The sequence below is a fragment of the Erpetoichthys calabaricus genome, chromosome 12, assembly GCF_900747795.2.
Source record: "Erpetoichthys calabaricus chromosome 12, fErpCal1.3, whole genome shotgun sequence".
Classification (NCBI taxonomy): Eukaryota; Metazoa; Chordata; class Cladistia; order Polypteriformes; family Polypteridae; genus Erpetoichthys; species Erpetoichthys calabaricus.
Window position 1 is genome coordinate 135424320 of NC_041405.2, and position 18826 is coordinate 135443145.

Consider the following 18826-nt stretch of genomic DNA (forward strand, 5'->3'; position numbering starts at 1 on the left):
GCATCCTCCCACAGTCCAAAGACATGCAGGTTAGGTTAATTGGTGATTCTAAATTGGCCCTAGTGTGTGCTTGGTGTGTGGCTGTGTTTGTGTGTGTCCTGCGGTGGGTTGGCACCCTGCCCAGGATTGGTTCCCTGCCTTGTGCCCTGTGTTGGCTGGGATTGGCTCCAGCAGACTCCCGTGACCCTGTGTTCGGATTCAGCGGGTTCGAAAATGGATGGATGTATAGTATGAGAGAATCTTGGGTGTACTGTATAGTGATTATATAACGCAATCAACTGTCTTCTGTCTTGAATGACATATAGGTGCTATGGTTTTTTTTTATTTATTTACTTACTTATCTACCTATTTATTTATTTAAAGAACTTCTGTAAAACACCAAACTTCCCTCTGGGGACAAATAAAGTTCTATCTATCTATCTATCTATCTATCTATCTATCTATCTATCTATCTATCTATCTATCTATCTATCTATCTATCTATCTATCTATCTATCTATCTATCTATCTATCTATCTATCTATCTATCTATCTATCTATCTATCTATCTATCTATCTATCTATCTTTGAAGTAGGCTACAGCTCCCTACAATCCTATTCTGGAATACATATGTTTATTTGGTAAAATGAATTAAATTGATGAATGAATAGATAGATAGATAGATAGATAGATAGATAGATAGATAGATAGATAGATAGATAGATAGATAGATAGATAGATAGATAGATAGATACTTTCTATCTATTCATTCATCAATTTAATTCATTTTACCAAATAAACATATGTATTCCAGAATAGGATTGTAGGGAGCTGTAGCCTACTTCAAAGATAGATAGATAGATAGATAGATAGATAGATAGATAGATAGATAGATAGATAGATAGATAGATAGATAGATAGATAGATAGATAGATAGATAGATAGATGCTGTGGTGTCCCTTTTGTTAAGATGTCAATCCATCCAATCATCCATCTTTGAGGCAGTGTGTTTGGAGGATGGAGCCAAATCCAGCTGGATAGCGCACAAGACAGGAAGAATCAATGCAGGGACAGCAGTACACATTTTTAATTAGGTTTTCCTTGCACATCTCCATTGTGTATGTTAGGTTAATTGATGACCCTAAATTTGCTTTGTTTGGGTGAGTATAGATTTGTGTGTGAGTGTGTCTGGCAGTGGATTGGTATCTCATCCAAGGGTGGTCCCTGCCTTGTGCCTGATGCTGTTGGATACGCAGTAAGTGTCCCTGGCCCTGAATTGGACAAACAGGTTACAGAAAATGTATAGATATAAATATAAATGTATAGATATAAATAAAGAGCTATACTACATGCAATTCTTACAACGTCCCAGCACTTTCTTTTTTCTAAAATTCCGAATTTCTATCACTGTCCTGAGATGCCACCTTCTCTCAGATTTTTCCCGCCTGGCATTTACTCCTGTCCATCAACTTTATGTTTTGCTGAGGTATTGATTCTAATCTTTAGTTGCATGTGCCAATCTGAATACTCCCGTACCATTTAGATACCCCTGCGCAGGGCACGCACCCTCCTACCTTGACACAAGACCAAAAGCCGGCAGACTTTTAGCTGGGATACTCCGCTCCGTATCCACTAGGGCACCTCTGGTCTTGCTTCCCCACCCCCTCCGCCTTGGAATGCAGCGCCCCCTCCTCTCGTGCACAAAAGGCCCTCCCCTTTCCCAATTTTGGGAAGACCTTTCTTTCCCACTTCTCACTCGGGGGTCCTATTAACTCTCCTCGAGTCAGTCTCACGGATCCACAGCAAGAGCCGAGTGCAGCTGCGATCGTCCCGAGGTAAAGTTGCCATCCCGACCTGAGATATGGGGGACATTTGGAGATGAGAGGAAAGAGGAGGGGGGAGTTGGGTAGAGCGGGATGGATGGGCGAGCGCTGCGTGGCGAAGGTGCCGACGGAGTGCCACTCTGAAATGTGAAGAAGCTTTGCGGGGATTGCTAGTTAAGAAGCGTCGAGGGCAGCACCGTGTTGGCTTTTGCGAGTGCATGACAGCGTATCCGTCTGGACGCGTGAGTGAACTCTCGTCCGTCTGTGCGAGTGTCTGTCTGTCTGTCTGTCTTTACGAGTGCACGAGAGTGCGAGTCCATGTCTGTCTGTGCGAGTGTGTGTATGCATCCCGTGAGCAGTTTTCACTTTTCGTGCACCCCGTGCTCAAGGTCGCGTGCACACTTCTTACTGTGTTTTATTTGTCTTTCTTTGTTTGCCGGCAGCCTTCGAGATGCCTACTTTAAAAATTCTTTACCAAATCCCGCTAGCTAGCACCACCCCCGAAACACCACCCGCGTAAAACTGCCTGTTGCGTTTCCACTTGAGTGCAGATGGGAAATGGAGTAAGTAAGAGATGAAGGACTTGTGCCAGTGCCACCTTTCCAGTTTTATGTTTCTTTTTTCTTATTCCAAATCACTTCTCCCCTCTTTTATGTAATTTTTCCATGCCATATCTCATACTGCCTTAATTGGCAGTTCCTCCCAAGACTTCTACTTTTTTCCCGCCTTTTGTATTTGGCCTGGATCATCTTTGTCAGCTTCTTCAACCCAAAGGTATAATTTCTTTCTTGCCAGTCACCACAACCCAAAGACAATTTCTTTCTTGTCATCCTCCACAACCCAAAGCCATAATTCTTTCAACATAAGCACCTCTGCCTGGTGATTTTTGTGGGAGTTGGAGGGCAGCAGGATTTGGCAATGGAGGAGTAGGGGATTTTTGTTTTTGTATTAGTAAAGTAATGGCAGTCATGCTTGTGGTACTTGACATGTAGGAGTGGGATTAGGGTGTGTGTGTGTATTGAGCATCTTTTGGATTTTTGAAGTAAAGGCTGTTTTCCATTATTTGATCCTTCTTGATGTTTTGACGATTCATTGTATGGTTTTTAGTCATGAAACATCCAAGTAAGGCTGGGAAACAAAGAGAGGGAGAAATTGTGAACACTTAGTCACAACGTCCAGTGGTTGGGTAATGCTAAAAAAAAATGGAGATGGAATGGGAACAACTTTCTGTAACTGGAGTACGGCAGGACATGTTTCTCAGTGCTGCTTCTCTCCTTTTCTGACAGTATAGGTTTTGCTTTACAAATTCATAGATGGTATTGTGGCTTTGCTTAGCGGGCTGTGGTTGGGAACGGGGCTTTTGTTTCAGATGAAATGAGCTTTGGACGTTGTGCAGCTTCCTGTAATTTCAGCCAATATTTGTTTCCACAGTGTTACAGCCAGCCAGCCCTGGGACTCTGCTGTGGGAGGGCAACAAAAGTAGATTGGAACTGAGGTTTGAGAGAACTCAAGCGGAAACTGACTTCTGTGTGATTGTGGAAGTAGCCCAAAGGTGGCCATGTGGACCTCCTGGTTCAGGAGGTTAGTCCTCGTTTGGACAATGGTGTCTTGGACCTCAGCCCAACCACCCCGTTCTCTGGGAGATGGGGCCTATGAAGCCAGCAGATTCTCCGTGGGAATTGATGAAAGAGATGCTGCTAACCGCGTGAGACGCAGGGGCCAGGAATCACTTCGTGGGTAAGTACCATCATTTCACTTTTTATTGTCCATGCCTAATTGGCTTGACTGAAACCCATCAAAACTTCTTTTCTTTTCCTGAAGTGAATCTAACTTTTGGAAAAGGAGCTTTTGAAGCTCAAGCATTGGAATTCCATAAAGCTGATTTGCTTCTTTTTCATATAGAAATACTACTGATCTGCACTCTTTTTAAAGTTATGAATTGCAAGCTAAAGTGCATTGTTGGCTGAGCTACCAAGCAGGAATTGCGTGGCATAGAGTGTCTGCTCTTTAGTTTTACTGCATTATTATAACATTTCAGACTGGACTTCCTGAGCTGCAGCAGCTCAGCTGTAAAGTGATCCCTTAATGAGATGCAGACAACCATGCCCCACTGTCCCACATTTATCAGGGAAGGGAGGGCAGCTGGAAGTGGTCCTCAGTGTCTCTCGGAGCTTCCACTCCACCTTGAAACAAAATGTTGCATTCTGGGTAGAGGCCCACTGACCTGGTGACTCAGTCATGAAAAAATATCCCAACGGCACATTCCTGAGTCCAGGCAGAAGTACTGAAAGGTTGTCCTGCTGAGGAACGGGGATGGAACTTTTTTTTTTTCTTTCAAATTTATATTGTTTGGAAAATGAGGCTGAACTGAGATGGCACTCCACAGCTGGAGTGGGTCAGGGGCCAGGTCGTTTGTGTATTGTAATTAAGAGTGTATGGCAGCAATGATGAGGCTAGGTTATCTGAGCACATCCAATGCTTATGGAGACTGAGCAGATGGTGGTGGACAGTAGTAACCACACAGTGACTCTCTCTCTATAGACATCACAACAGGGGATTTTAAAAATGAGGAAACCTGGTGTTTTCCAAATCTGACAATTATTATAATTGGTTTAAAGTGAATGGCTCTTTAAAAACATCTCCAATTATTAGAGCAAATGGGTTTGGGGTAAGAATATGTCAAAGTAGCTCTTACATTAAAACTTAACAAACTAGCACAGCAAACTACCATATGCAGGCAAATGTGATTTTCGTTTTTTAGAGAAGTTGAGAAATGTTTTTACTACTCTAAAAGGCCTTCGTAGTACTTAAGTATTAAGCGGAAACTGAATACCGCAATTCTGAACCACAAGTTGCAGATGGTTTCTAGAGCTATAGACAGATTTTTTTTGGATGTGGACTATTCTTACAGGGATAAACCTGTCAATTTGTCAAGGGTGAGAAACTACCTTGGAAGATAGGTGCTTTAAAAGTTTCCCTTTTAGGAATGAATGTGTGTCTTTAAGACATTCTTTCTTTGGATCAGAACTAATGCCCTCTGAAATGCAATGAACTAAAGCTATTTTGAAAGCTAATAGCCTTACGTGATGGTTATGGCTCCAGACAGAATTTTTTTTTCTAAATTTCAATAGTGCTGAGATATTATTAAGACATCATGTATATTTAGATTACAAACAGCTAGGTGGCGATGATGTGTGGTGTTGTAAAAATCCTTGGCATTCCCATCAGCAGGATGGTACAGACTGTTATTGCAGTGGGCCAGCAGTAAGGGGTCAGGTGTCAATGGGGTGGCCTTTTGACCTTTCACAGTGCTAGCTGAGGGCTTTCTCCTCCTGCTTCACACAGAGCTTTGATGTCTGGACGAAAGAAATCTCCTGTCTGCTCTGTTAAACCTTGAGCCTCTGTATTGCCCAAAGCAAACTACAAAATACTTTCAGTCAGGCTCTGAGCTGTACACAGTATTACAGGGTGCAAATGGGGGAGAATGGTTTTCAAAAGTTCATATGGATTTAGACATGAAATGCTAATGGATACAGTATGCTATATGAGATGACTGCATTAAGAGAATTCTGTTTAAGACTGTTATAACCCCAGCTTATGAGAAAGTTCAGCATAATAGAAGCAGAAGTAATCCCTTGTGAAATGAGTCCTAGAAGTGATATATAGTATAAAATTGACACTCATAAGCTTATACAATAGAGCAGAGAAATTAGTTTTTTTTTGTTCTGCTATGCATTAATTTTCAGAGGAGATATGCAAGTGTGCTAAACAAAAGTGTCTGTTGACTTCTGGAATCCCAGTCACCTGAATAAACAGAAGTGACCCAAAGGTGGGTGGAGTCAGGAGATGGCCACATGGTGTGATGAGGGATATGCACCACAGGATGTCCCAGGTGTGGATTTAGTAACGTAGGGTTTTACTTTGCTTGGTAAGGTAATGGTTATGGGATTTGACATCATCAGATCTTGTTAACCTGGTTGTATCTTTGATACTGGGAGTAGCAGATTTGTTTTTTCACAGTATCAGAAACTGGTTTTGTTCTTGTGGTTCTTACAAACTGATTCAGTTCATCCTGCACTAAGAAACTCATTAGGATGTCTTGTATTCAGAAGTATATAATAAGATCTTGATGTTTTGAGAAGCTGATTTATTTGTGTATGGCTAGTAAGATGGTTGATTCCTGTTTGTTATGAATATCTCATAAGGTTCTTTGTATTTTGAGGAACTAATTAAGTAATTGATACTTTACAAAGTTTCTTTATATGTTGATAGTCTAAGAAGCTGAATGTATTTATGATCTTTTGAGGAACTGATTACAGTCTTAATGCTCTTGTGTTCTTAGTGCTCTGAGAGCATAATTACCTCTTTGTGTGCCTGAGAGTGGACTAGTGACTCTTATCGGCGTCTTTATGCCTTAGAGAATTTGATTGGGCTCTGGTGTAGAGGGCCACTTGAATTCTTGCTATGTTAATGGGTGATTGGATAATCTTTGTGTTCCTGTTCTTAGAAATTCTTGTAAGCCTCGATGTCTGGGATAATTATTGGTTTATTAGAGTATAAGAGCCACATTGGGTTACTGATTATGGAAGAGTTACAAGAGTTCTCGTCCTTCTTTACAAACTAACTGGATGGTCAGTGTTTGAGGGCCTCATTTGGAACAGCACATATGAGGCAGATATGTGATAACTGACAAGCTATTTAGTCTTTTTGTGTTCTAAGGAAATCATGTAATTCTTGATCTGTCTATGGTTGACTGAGAGAGGGTCTTAATATTTTGAAGGTATATTCAGAAAATCTGGACTCCTCAAGCTGATTGAGTTAGTGCTTCCTGAGGAGTGGAATATAATATGCCTGCTAAGTAGTAAAGAGAAATGTTGATACTGTAAAAATATGATCAATACCTTAATTTATTAGAGGTATTTTGTGCACCACATGATTTTGTTTTTGCCTGAGACACTGATTGTGGTTATGTTTGAGAACAACAAGAATCTATTTTTGAGATTCTTATTTAAATCTTGTCTCAGGGACTGACAAAGATCTTCCAACTGTTAGTAGCTACAGTGAATGGAACATTCTGTTGGAGGAGTCAATATCAATGTTAGTGAATGATGAATGAAATTTTATATATGATGGATCCATTGCTAAATGGGATTGCTTTCTCTGGAAGGCTACATAGGGGCTTAATAACAGTTTTAAGAAACTATTTTGAGTTTTAATGGTTGAAGGACTGATAGGTTAATTTATTATATTATAATAGTAAAAATTGATGTCTATGTTGCTAACTGGGGTCATTTTGTGCAGTGAACTGGGTATTTATATTTGATAAGCTGTATTAAAAAAAAAGAACTGGGATCTTTATATACAAGAAATTTATTATACTTTCTATATTTTAAGAAGACTTTGGAATCACTGAATTTTAAGAAGTTGTTTGGGGCCTCTGCATTTGCAGACAATAACCGTCCTATGTATTAATAGGCAAGCTGAAGTCTCTCTATTAGTATTAGCTTTGGGTTTCTTTGTTCTAAGACGTTGACTGGCATTTCAGCATTATGAAACATTGACACTGAGATCTCATGATTTAAGTAATTTAAAGAGTCTTTGTATTCTGAGTGGCTGATTAGGACCTCTGCATTTGATAAGCTGAATGAGGTCAGTATATTTAATAAGCTGGGCATAGCCTTTGTTCTGAGTAACTGAATGAAATCTCAGCACTCTGGAAGTGTATTATAATTATGGTATATAAAAGAAAACTGTTGGACACTGTGATCTGAAAATCAAGGCAGAAAATTGTCTCAATGGTGTTAACACTGTTGTTTCATGGACCCATTCTCCATGGTTTGAATTCAACAACTGTTTGTCATCTGTATAAAATCTGCCTGCCCCCAAATCTTCACCCCTGTGTAATTTTCCCTTGGAGGCACTCAGGTCTTCTATCCACATTTCCAACTATGTAAAATTTTGGTTAATTCATAAGTTTAAATCAATCCAAGTGCAAGTGTGAGTGTGTGCATGTTTGTTGCCCACTTTGCACTCAGTGCTGCAGGATTGGTTCTGCACCCACCCCACACATGACTCTGAATTGGATTAAATGGCTTTGAGAAAGTGCTTCTATATAATCAGAAACATTAAATGTAGCCTCTGTATTCAGAGCATCTGATTGAGATCTCTGTGCTCTAAAAAGTTAACTGGGGTCTCACTCTACTCAGAGAAAGTAACAGAAATTTATGTGTTCAGAAAATTGATAAGGATCTCTGGACAACATAATCTGATTGGAATTTCTGAATTTGGATAATTTGATTGGGGTCTTGCAATTTAATAAAATGATTATTTGGGGAAGCTAAATGAGTTACTCTGTTTCTGAAGGCAGTAGACCCGCTGCATTCATTAACTGATTCAGGGAAGCTTGTGGGACCTCTGCATCTAAGAAGCTAAGTGAGGTCATGGTGTTATAAGATGTTGAGTTGATATGTCTGCATTTTGTGAATTTCCTTGAGATTTGTAAATTCTGAGATGCTGACTCTATGGTTTGGTGCTATGATTTGATAGATTGCTAGTGTTCAGAGAATCTCATTGCAATTTCACTATTCTTATCCTGCCTTACAGCCCCAATGTGTGTGGTTCAAGGTTTCACTCCTATTGTTGTCCAGGATGGAAGACCTTACCAGGAGGAAACCAGTGCATCGTGCGTAAGTGTGACCTCCCATTGGCTGATTAGAATGGTTTTGTTTTCAGAATGAGTTTTTCCTAGCCACAGTTTACTATATCCATTAACACTAAACTAAATAAAAACCCCACTTCCTTTTCCTGACTTCTGTTGTAAAAGTTCTTTTAGAAAGAAACACTAAGTGTAAAGTTATGTGCCAATGATTAGATGGCTGCCCAGTGGCTGCTGGAGACAAGCTGAACTCCTGTGTCCTGCTGTGCTCAGCCAGTTGTTTAAATTCTGCCTCCTTAATTTATTACCGTTCTCCGTCTCATCTCATTCTCAGCTATCTGCAGGAACACATGTGCAGAGGGCTTCTGCTCACGTCCCAACTTGTGTACTTGCTCTAATGGGCAGCTCTCACCCAGCTGTGGCGCTCAGGCAGGTAAGACCTGCTTTTTGTTTTTATCTCCTTGTTTCTTTCCCTCTCTTTTTGTCTCTTTATTGGAATGTGGCCTCTCCTTCCCCATTAAGTCATTTTCCGTTGCCTGGCGGATGGTGATCTCCTCAACAGAGTTTCTGAGGTCTGGAAAGCATTGAATGGGAGGAGGAGCATTTACTCCTGTCTGTCAGCCGCCCACTGCTGTTCTCCTCTGGCCAGATAGAAGAGGTGATGACTGAGCGCCTCTCAGTGGGCTGAGGTCCGAGTCTGTCTGTGATGACCTCACTGGGGGTGGAGTGTCTGGCAGTGTCTTTTCATGTGGAAAGCATAGCTTTTCCACTTGTAGTGAAATACAGATGTAGCTGTGCTGGGCTGACTCACCAAACCACTCCCCCTAATTGTCCACAATCGGTATCTTCTTCGAAGCATCTGTGAATACACAGCTAGCATGTGGATCTGATTAGTGGTAAGGCAGAGTCCGGCTGGCTGCATAAATATACTGTACTGTCCCTCTGTGTGGTGGCTCCAGCCCCACAGAGTCAGTAGGCCTCCGTCATTTTTGATGTAATGTGTAGGTTCCAGTGAACATCACAATTGCTTACTGAAAATGTCCATCCTTGGATATTCATCAGGCACTGGCCAACTCTGTGAAACCTCATGATAGCATGTGGTGAAATATCCAGTCCCACTGCAGAGGAGACCATTTCATCTGGGAGACTAACTCTGTCATCTTGTCTTCACAGTGCAGTCCTGTAATGTCCGCTGTATGAATGGAGGTAGCTGCAATGAAGACTCCTGTTCGTGTCAAAAAGGCTACACAGGAACTCATTGTGGGCAGCGTAAGTAAATCAAAATTAGTAGGATGCACTTTAGAGAAACCTCCAGGCCTCAGAAGAGAGTGGAAATGCCCTTTAAAAGCTACAGTAGAAGAAAACAATATACATTTACCAGAACAAATGAACTTAATAAGACCAATAGGTTTCATCAGGGATCTTGAGTGATCATGGGTAAGAGACTCAGAAGTGAAGAATAAGAGGTTATGTATGAGGAAAGGGGATAATAACAGAAACAAAGTAGAGGGCACAGGATATCACATGAGGAGCACATTAGAGGGGCAGTTGTGTCAAGTAGTGGGGACAAAGGTAATAGAGAAGAAAATGTAGGGGCATGATAGGACAAAATGAGGTAAACAAAGGGTAGTGATGTTGGGTAGTGCCACATAGTGTTCTCATGCTACCTGATAGGAATTGTAATCCCCACATTGGCACTGGGTTTTGGGTTGCGCCAAGCCCCCCCCCCCCCACCATTACAACCCCTCTTCTTGATATGCTATATAGCCAGTATTTTAAGTTGGGCCAACAGCAACACACGTACAAACTTGTGAAAATCATTTCAGCTTTTTTTGCATAAAGAGTGAAGAAACAAAAAATCAGATTACAATTTTATTTATATAGATAATAATCTTGTATGAGAGACACTCAGGAAGGACTATTGCATAATGTATAGGGTATTTGAGGAGCAATGAGAAAACCTCTCAATGTGAATAACAGGATCATGTTGGTGTCACAAGGAAGGCATGATGGAGCCAATCTGAAACTTCTTTTTTTTCTTTTTTTCATTTTTCTTGGTAGCCGTCTGTGAAAATGGCTGTCAGAACGGGGGACGCTGTATTGGACCTAACCGCTGTGCCTGCGTCTACGGCTTTACTGGGCCCCAGTGTGAGAGAGGTAGGACATGATGGACAGATAAGATTCTCTGGTTCCAATGGTCTCTGTCTGGAAAATATTGTGTACAGGTTTCCTGTGGCTTTGCACATCATGGTGAATTGGAGAGGTGGCATGGAAGGGTGTAGCAATGAGGCTGCTTCCTCACATGCACCTCTCTAGACATCAAATAAAGTGTCATGGATTCTTTGTCAGACAGGGGACATTTCCTGATGGGAGGAGCCAAAAACATTAAGGCAGCTGTATACACAAAGTCTCCTGTGGCCTCATGCAAATAGTCTGGTCACCACACTGAGTGGAAACTGAGCTGGAGCCCCCATCTCCATTAGCATGCTAGTTTATCAGCCCTCTCTGGTACTTGTCACACTTTTGCTTTTATTTAAAGGTAGTTTTGCAGAACCAGTTGTTTTTTTGCTATTTTTCATTTTCACCACTGAGTCTCTGTGCCTTCAAGTCACATTTTATCATATACACTGTCGACCTAGGTGTCCTCCTGTCATCTCAAGGTTTAGTTACCTATTCCTGCATTGTGCTTGTGATTTACTTCTCAGTACATTCAGTAATTCCTATTGTGTCTCTGTTTTAACTTGCTTTGAAGTCATTTACATGTTTGCAGATAAACTCCCTAAACTGTCACTGACAGTTTTAAAGCTCCTCTGTCACTTTCTAGCATAGCCAATAGCTCTTAATATGTTCCTGGGTGATATCCCAGTTTAGCCAGTAGCCTTCACTGCACACTTGAGTCACTTTTTAGCATAGCCACAGATAATTCTAGTATCCATGTGCCACTTTTGCCCCTCAGATACTGACCCTAACATTTATCACCAAGTCATCTCCCAGCATATACAGTAACTGTCAGTATGTCCCACAATCACATCCCAGCTTATCCACTGACTCCCAATGGCTCTCTGTGTCACCTCCAGTTTTATCCACTGAGCTTCAGATGTGTCTCCTTCCTTATATTAAAGCAACCAACTCCACAATGTTTTCCTGTGACATCTCTCAGGATTAAGCCCTGATTCTCATTTCAGCTATCGTGTCCCCCTGCCAATCTACAGTTTTGCCATTTACCTAGTTGTGCTTCTAAGTAAGTTTATAATTTAGCCATTGACCTCCACTGTGTCCTGGAGTCACCTCCTAGCACAGCTATTGACAGTGCCCATAAAATAACCTTGATCTCCTCTGCGCTTCTTTTATGCTACTACAGAGTGACTATGGGTTCTTGATCTTTTTTTGTTTGCCCATGCTCAGTATCAGGCTCATATTTCAGTCAGCTAACTTAGCCGATGGATTTCTGGGAGGCTGGCAGCATCTGAAATGCCCTTTGTTCGTTGCTTTACTTTTTTTCCATGTGCAGACCCTTTCTCATGTGCACGACCGAGGCCCAGACCCCTGCATGAATGTGAATAAGTTGGCAGTTTTCCTTTGTGAATGTTTTCTTTGGCGTGAGAATGTCTCTGCCCAAATTGGGAACATGTGTCCGTAATTATGATGTATAAGTGGATGTGTGGTAGCGTCCACAAATACACACACACACACACACACGTGCAAAACTGCTCACATGCCAGTATTCACACTGCCACTGCTGACATGGCACAATGGGGCTGCCGCACTACAGTCACAAGTGTAGTGGACCCAGTAAAAACATGAAGCTGAAACAGTTGTCTGGCAGTAACAGGTAGGCTTCAGGCACTGCATTCTGTCTAGTGGAATTCCTAGGAGATTGTTCAGGGAGTTGTGTGTAAACTGCCACAAACAACACTGAGTAATGAGAGTGCCCTCCAGCTTCACGCTTCTCTGTAATTAGGAAACAGCCTCAATCCTGCACCTGCGCAGACACGTAAAGGTAATCTGTAAGACTGAGGGAGAAAGAAAAGTGGAAGCAACTTTGGTTATGGTAAATTCTGTTACTAGGAATATCAACATGGGTACCATACAGTTCTATAGACTCTTGAGACTTCACCATGCTCCAGACCTTAAATGCTGACAATCACAAGATGTCTGTGCTTTTGACTTATGACCACCAAAGTCCTCAGCATCCATAATCCTACACCTCTCACCATTCACATACTGGGAACCATTTACTTCCCACTACAAACACACCAGCAAAGCATCTTCTGAACCACCGTAATACTCACTCTAGACTCTGTAATCACTATCACCATCATCTGTTCCTCTCATCACTGAGCATCAAAACCAAAGGGCAGGCAGTGTAATGGTTAAGGCTTTGGATTCCAAGCCCTGAAGTTTTGGGTTCAAATCCTGCTACATTAATGATCATTGCAACTTGGGCCCAAAATACAATAGTGTAGAATATGCACATTGTTCTTGAAATGGACAACAGGCATGGATTACGGCATAATTCATTACCCGGCCGGGAGGTCAATGTAATCAAGGAACAAGGGGAGACATTTTATTTGGAGCAGTGCCTTGCCCACTACATTAGATGGCAGAACACCCAGATCAGTATTCCCACAAGGATACCTGCAGAGCATAATGGGATTTGTAGTCCCCTGGGGCAGCCTGGTTGGGTTCCGTGAGGGTTGCCAGGGGGAGCTATTGGAATTGCAAGATCTCTGAATGACACCAACATAAAAAGAGCCACTCTGCTACATCCAGGCAAGTCAGACCCGGAAGTGGAGTCAGGCAACACTAGCCTGGGAGGAGTGGAGGAAAGATGACAAAGTTAAAGAGAGTGAGAATTATAGTGTGGGGTGTGAAACACTTTAAAGGTTTCACATAAAAAAATCCTTTGTTCTTTGGAAAACTTGTATCTGTGTGGTTGCGTCTGTAGATGGAGGAGTTCCTTTGCTCCCTGGTGACCACAGTCTAAATGTGTTTTTCTCCAGGTATGCTAGTTTTTCCCGCACATCCATAAAATATGTTTGTTAGGTTAACTGGCAATTCTAAACTGACTCCTGTGTATGGGGGTATGTCTAGTGATGGATTGGAGCACTTAAGACTAGTCCTGCTAGAATAGTCTTTGGGCCTCTGCAGCTCTGCCATTGATTAAGCAGGTTTGAGAATGTGGGTGTGTAATTGATCCTTAGGGCTTGGATTTGTTCAGATACACTGCTTTTCTCAATCAGAAGTTGTTTACAGTCCATAAAATCTCCAAATCTTACAGTCCTCTTCTTAGATAGACTTTAGCCTTTACCACCAAATTATGAAGCAGATCTCACTGCACAAAATCTGTAGAAGAAAGAAAGTGTTGTGAAGTGTTGGTAATTTCTGACTTGTCAGTGACGGACACTTTTTCAGCCTATAATATTGGGGTTATTTAAGTAGGTGTTCGTTCAAAGTGTGTTGTGTAGATTCATTTAGCCATCACAATCCCTATTGAGACTACATTTTATCTTAGCTGCAGCCTCTACTCTGTAGCCCTTTTGCGTGACTTCATTATAGGAGTCAAGTCGGACATTGAGCTGCTGGGAATTGTGGGAGTAAGAGCATGTGACTGCATCCCCTACTGGGAGGGAGGGAAGTATGCTAATTGCTTCAGAATGTTTCCACAAAGCCCTTTTCTCAACTACAGTTTGAAGTGCCTCCAAGCAGCCTAGTCAGACTCCCCCACCCAAAGATTTGAGAAAAAATGATTGTTTAGGAGTGACCATTTAATACTTTATTAAATATAGTGCATTTATGAATAAAATCCCTGCCTGAAATGGGAGGGGAACAACTGCCGATCAGTGAATGAACTGAGACTGAACAAGTCCCTGTAAAATATTGAGAGCAATGAGTGGGGGATGAGTGTTGACAACTCATTGGCTTTTCTTTGTAATATCTCAGTTCTCTAAGGTGATACTATTCTCAAATTCTGGTTGTGAAGTACAGTCACTGAGAGTTACCCCCACCTTCTGTCACCTTCTTACCTTTGCCTAAAACGTGGGCTGAAGTGAAATTGGAATGTGAAAAATAGTGAATCCTGGCTGACTTATCATGTAGGATTCATCTGTTGAAATTTTGCCATCAAGAGGCGTCTGTTAATTTCAGCCTCATGGTGATTGTGAATTAGGCTTCCATCCTCCCTTGAGAAGACATTTCACTTTACTTACATGCTGTACCCCTGGGGCACCTTGGCACCTCTGAGGCCAATGGCACACAATTCAGAAAAGCAACACTGTGGCTGCATCCCAAAGGGTGGAGAGACATCTGGAGGAGGTGGCTGCTCCCCCAGGCCAGACTCCTAATCAGTCCCAGATGTCTGTTCCCAGGTCTCTGAGGGGCCTTGCATTCCTGGCTTCAAGCTGCCCAAGGAAAGGCTGAACTGTGAAGTGGGGGTGCCAGCTGGACCAAGTCAAATTTCATCTGGATATTTTGGGTTTTAAGTTCTGATTTAGATTGCCATGTGGGACTCTTCTGTCAGCAGCTGCTTGAAGCCAACAGCTCAGCAGAGTTCAGTGAGAAAAGGCATGTCTGCATAGGTCGGCAGGGTTCTGGAAAATCCGTCTGCAGCCTGCCCCTCAAACAAATAGACAGGATTTTGGCATCCAATTCTTGCATGTAGCATCTTGGGAAAAAGAAGATTTGGTTTTTACATTGGGGTGTTTCATCTTTCTGGGTAAATAGCAAGGAATGTTTGACATTAGAATGGGTCCCAGCTGAGTCACTGGCCCATCAGCTTAGCCATTGACTCACAGTGTACACTAGAGTAATCTGCCAACTCCGGTGTACACTCGAATCGACTCTGACTTCAGATATTAACCTTCATTGTATCTGTGACTCATCTTTGAGTTAACTCCATGTTTACCTAGTGACTCTTAGTGTGAGCTTTAGTTATTTCCTAGTTTACGCCAGGACTTTGGTATCTTGGAAGTCATCTGTAAACTCAGGCAGTGACTTTCAGTTTTCAAGTTGGTCACCTTTTTTGTTGAATGATGCAGAACAAACAATCTGCACCTCAACATCAGTAAGACCTTGGAGATTATCGCAGACTTCAGGGAGCTAACTCTGCCCTGTTTCTCATTGATGGCGAAGATGTGGAGGTGGTGAGGACATATAAGAGTCTCAAAGCATATCTGAAGAACAGGCTTGAGTGAAGTTATCAACACAGAGGCTGTAAAGAGGAAGGGTCAGAGTAGCTTTTATTTCCTGAGGACGGTGAGATTGTTTGGTGTATGGAGGCTGCCCTTTCATGTTTTGTATCAGTCTGCAGTGGCCAATTTATTTTTCTATGCTCTATAGTGTGCTGGGGAAATGGAATTTGTGCAGGTGATGCCAACAGACTAAATAAACTGATCAAAAATGCCAATGGTGGAAATGGTACAACTGAGGTCACTCAGGAAGCTGCTGACTATCCTGGAAAATGACTCTCACCTCGTATACATGAGATTTTCGCTAAACATTGGAGCACCTTCAGTAACAGATTAAGCCACCTGTGTTGCTCCAAGGAGCGCCATGTGAGGAAATTGCAACCCTCAGATATCAGGCTCTGTAATGAGAGACTCCTCAGCCGAGGTGGTAATGTTTCTTGTGTGCTAAATTGTCCTGAGCTGGTCTAGCAATGATGCCATGTGCTATATACTGTGCCAATGACTGGCATCCTGTACTGTGAAACTGTAACTTATGTTCAATTCTAGTCACCTTGCACTTTGTTAATCTATTTACATATAAGTCATGTTATATGCATGTTTGCACCTTGTTAGCATACCTAAGGCTATTATTATTCTTGTTATATGTGTAGTTGTGCCTTTTTGTCTGCTGCTGTAACCCTGAAATTTCCTTCAAGATTAATTTCTATCTATCTATCTATCTATCTATCTATCTATCTATCTATCTATCTATCTATCTATCTATCTATCTATCTATCTATCTATCTATCTATCTATCTATCTATCTATCTATCTATCTATCTATCTAATAGTTTACTCATTCACTCCCATTGTTCAGCTGATCCATCCTTCAGCACACTCTAACACCCTTGACAAACTGTGAGGGTGATTATGAATTATCCTATAATTTTAATTGCTGACTCACAGAGTTTGTTCAAATCACCTTTCTCTTTACCCTGATTCCTTTGTGCATCAGACTTACCTTCCATTTTAGTCTCTGACTTACCTGACGCAATATCTAACCACCCTCCTCCAGGTTTCTCTTGTCACTATGTATTTATCTTTGTTAACACAGACTTGTGGGTTAGTCATCTCTCTGTTTATGCCTCAGATTACCGCACTGGACCATGCTTCACACAAGTCAACAATCAAATGTGCCAAGGGCAGGTCAGTGGAATTGTCTGCACCAAGACCTTGTGCTGTGCCACTATTGGACGTGCTTGGGGTCATCCTTGTGAAATGTGCCCAGCTCAACCACACCCTTGCCGCAGAGGTTTCATCCCCAACATCCGTACAGGGGCTTGTCAAGGTAAGGTTGTTCTCTGGTTCTGTGGTGCCTTATTTGTAAGTGTGAAAGCAGCACCATGCCCATACAGCTCCATGCCAGGCACACACCAGTTCAGACGGCTGCAATTGTATTGTTTGGAGTGCTGAAATAATGAGGTCTTGTTCAGTGGCAGCTGTGTTGCATTTTGGACATTTTATACACCTTGTTAAAAGAGTTGTGGAGGACAATGGAATCCATTCATTAGCTGGGTGGTGTGCACTGAGATCATATTTGGGGTTGGCAATGATGTCATGCCATACGTACTTCCTCAAAAGGGGTGGCTCAAGGGTCTCAGTGACGGTAGAACTTGAAATAATGATTTCTTCAGCCTGTATACCCAGTCAACTGCTCTGACCTTCCTCCCTCAATTTTCTGCTGTTTCAGATGTGGACGAGTGCCAGGCAATACCAGGGCTATGCCAGGGAGGAAACTGCATCAACACAGTAGGTTCTTACGAATGCAAGTGCCCAGCAGGGCACCGGCAGAGCGAGACCAACCAAAAGTGTGAGGGTAAGTTGAACCACCTATGTATTCTGTCTTTGAAGTACGGTTGAAATTTAGGTTGTCGTGATTTAGAATAAATCCATAGAGTAGGTCATTCAGTGTACCTGGCACATAATGCTGAGCATAGACTTGAGTCTTATTAGTTTTCTGTATTCCAAGACTACCCATGACCCTCTTCTTGTACAGTGATCCCAGACTGCCCAATTTTTTCTTCTACCTCCTTATTCTCAGACTGTCCCGTGCTCTCACCTTCTTTTAGGTGCCTAGTTTTCAGTAACCTTACTGTTCTCTCTGAGAACTCCAGAATTCTTCAAAAGATATTGCCCTTTGCCCGTCCTTTCTGATATTTGCCTTGACTTAGATTTCCACATCAGTTCTGCCTTCATTCTACAAAACCTTTGCTCAGCCACTTCACATAACAATTTGAATGCCAGGTCTCACCTCTGCCCTTCCTGAAACCCATACCATTATGTTTATACTACATTATATAAAGTCATGCATAGTGTTAAATTTAACTTGCTCTGGCCTGTATCTCTGAGGTCACCTTTTATGACCTATAGTTATAGGGCACTTCTCTGTTTGCAAGCTGACTAAGCACAGTGCCCAGCAACAGATTACCCTGTAATTACAAGAAGGCAGAACAAAGGATTATTATTAAAAGCTTTGAATGTGTCCAGGAATGGGTCTGGCTAAGAAGCATTAATTACAGAATAAAAGGTGCTGGGCTGGTGCCCTATGGCAGTCAGCTGTGAGTCAGGAAGTAGGCGTGTGAGTGGGAAAGCACGAGGATTGTAATATCCACGCCTCCCTTGGGAGTGATCATCAGAAAACAGCTTTTAGGTAACTGTCTGGACCCATGCATCTGTCAAGGTGTGTGGGAACAATCCAGTGTTAGCTCTTAATAGCTTTTTCTTGAAAGGCATCATTGTTTTCTTTTTTTTACAAGAGAGTATTGCCAACTACAGGAAGTAGTTGATACAGCCCTGAAGAAGGTGGAGCAGATATGTTTAGCTATAAGACTATTCTGTAGAAGGAGAAGGAGGAGGTTGGGAGCAACCTCATAGCAAACCAACGGGTGACACCACAGCACCACACTGAACAGTGTGAGGTTTTTTTTATAGTGGCAGGAGTGCCAATACTGACTACAGTTAATAGTGCAATATGACTTTCCAGCAGTAATGGGTTGGCATTTTATATACTGTTGTTAACTGACAGCAACAATGGATGACATTCATAGTTATATTACAGTTTCCAGGATGGCTGAAGGGATTGTAAGACTGTGTTACTAACTAAAAGAAGAGAATGATCAATATTGTAGAAGTACTAACTAGC

General features: G+C 42.0%; 1 protein-coding gene across 1 annotated transcript in view; it reads left to right on the forward strand.

Annotated features, from left to right (window-relative positions):
• The first annotated feature begins 1687 nt into the window (after nucleotides 1–1687).
• The window catches only part of fbn2b (fibrillin 2b), a 46645-nt gene continuing 29506 nt past the window's right edge, over nucleotides 1688–18826 (forward strand). Inside the window, exons 1-8 of the mRNA XM_028816333.2 lie at nucleotides 1688–1815; nucleotides 3235–3540; nucleotides 8407–8489; nucleotides 8793–8891; nucleotides 9632–9727; nucleotides 10520–10615; nucleotides 16775–16972; nucleotides 17375–17500. Coding sequence (XP_028672166.1) covers nucleotides 3362–3540; nucleotides 8407–8489; nucleotides 8793–8891; nucleotides 9632–9727; nucleotides 10520–10615; nucleotides 16775–16972; nucleotides 17375–17500 — 877 coding nt within the window. The 5' untranslated portion in view covers nucleotides 1688–1815; nucleotides 3235–3361. The remainder of the gene's footprint in view (nucleotides 1816–3234; nucleotides 3541–8406; nucleotides 8490–8792; nucleotides 8892–9631; nucleotides 9728–10519; nucleotides 10616–16774; nucleotides 16973–17374; nucleotides 17501–18826) is intronic.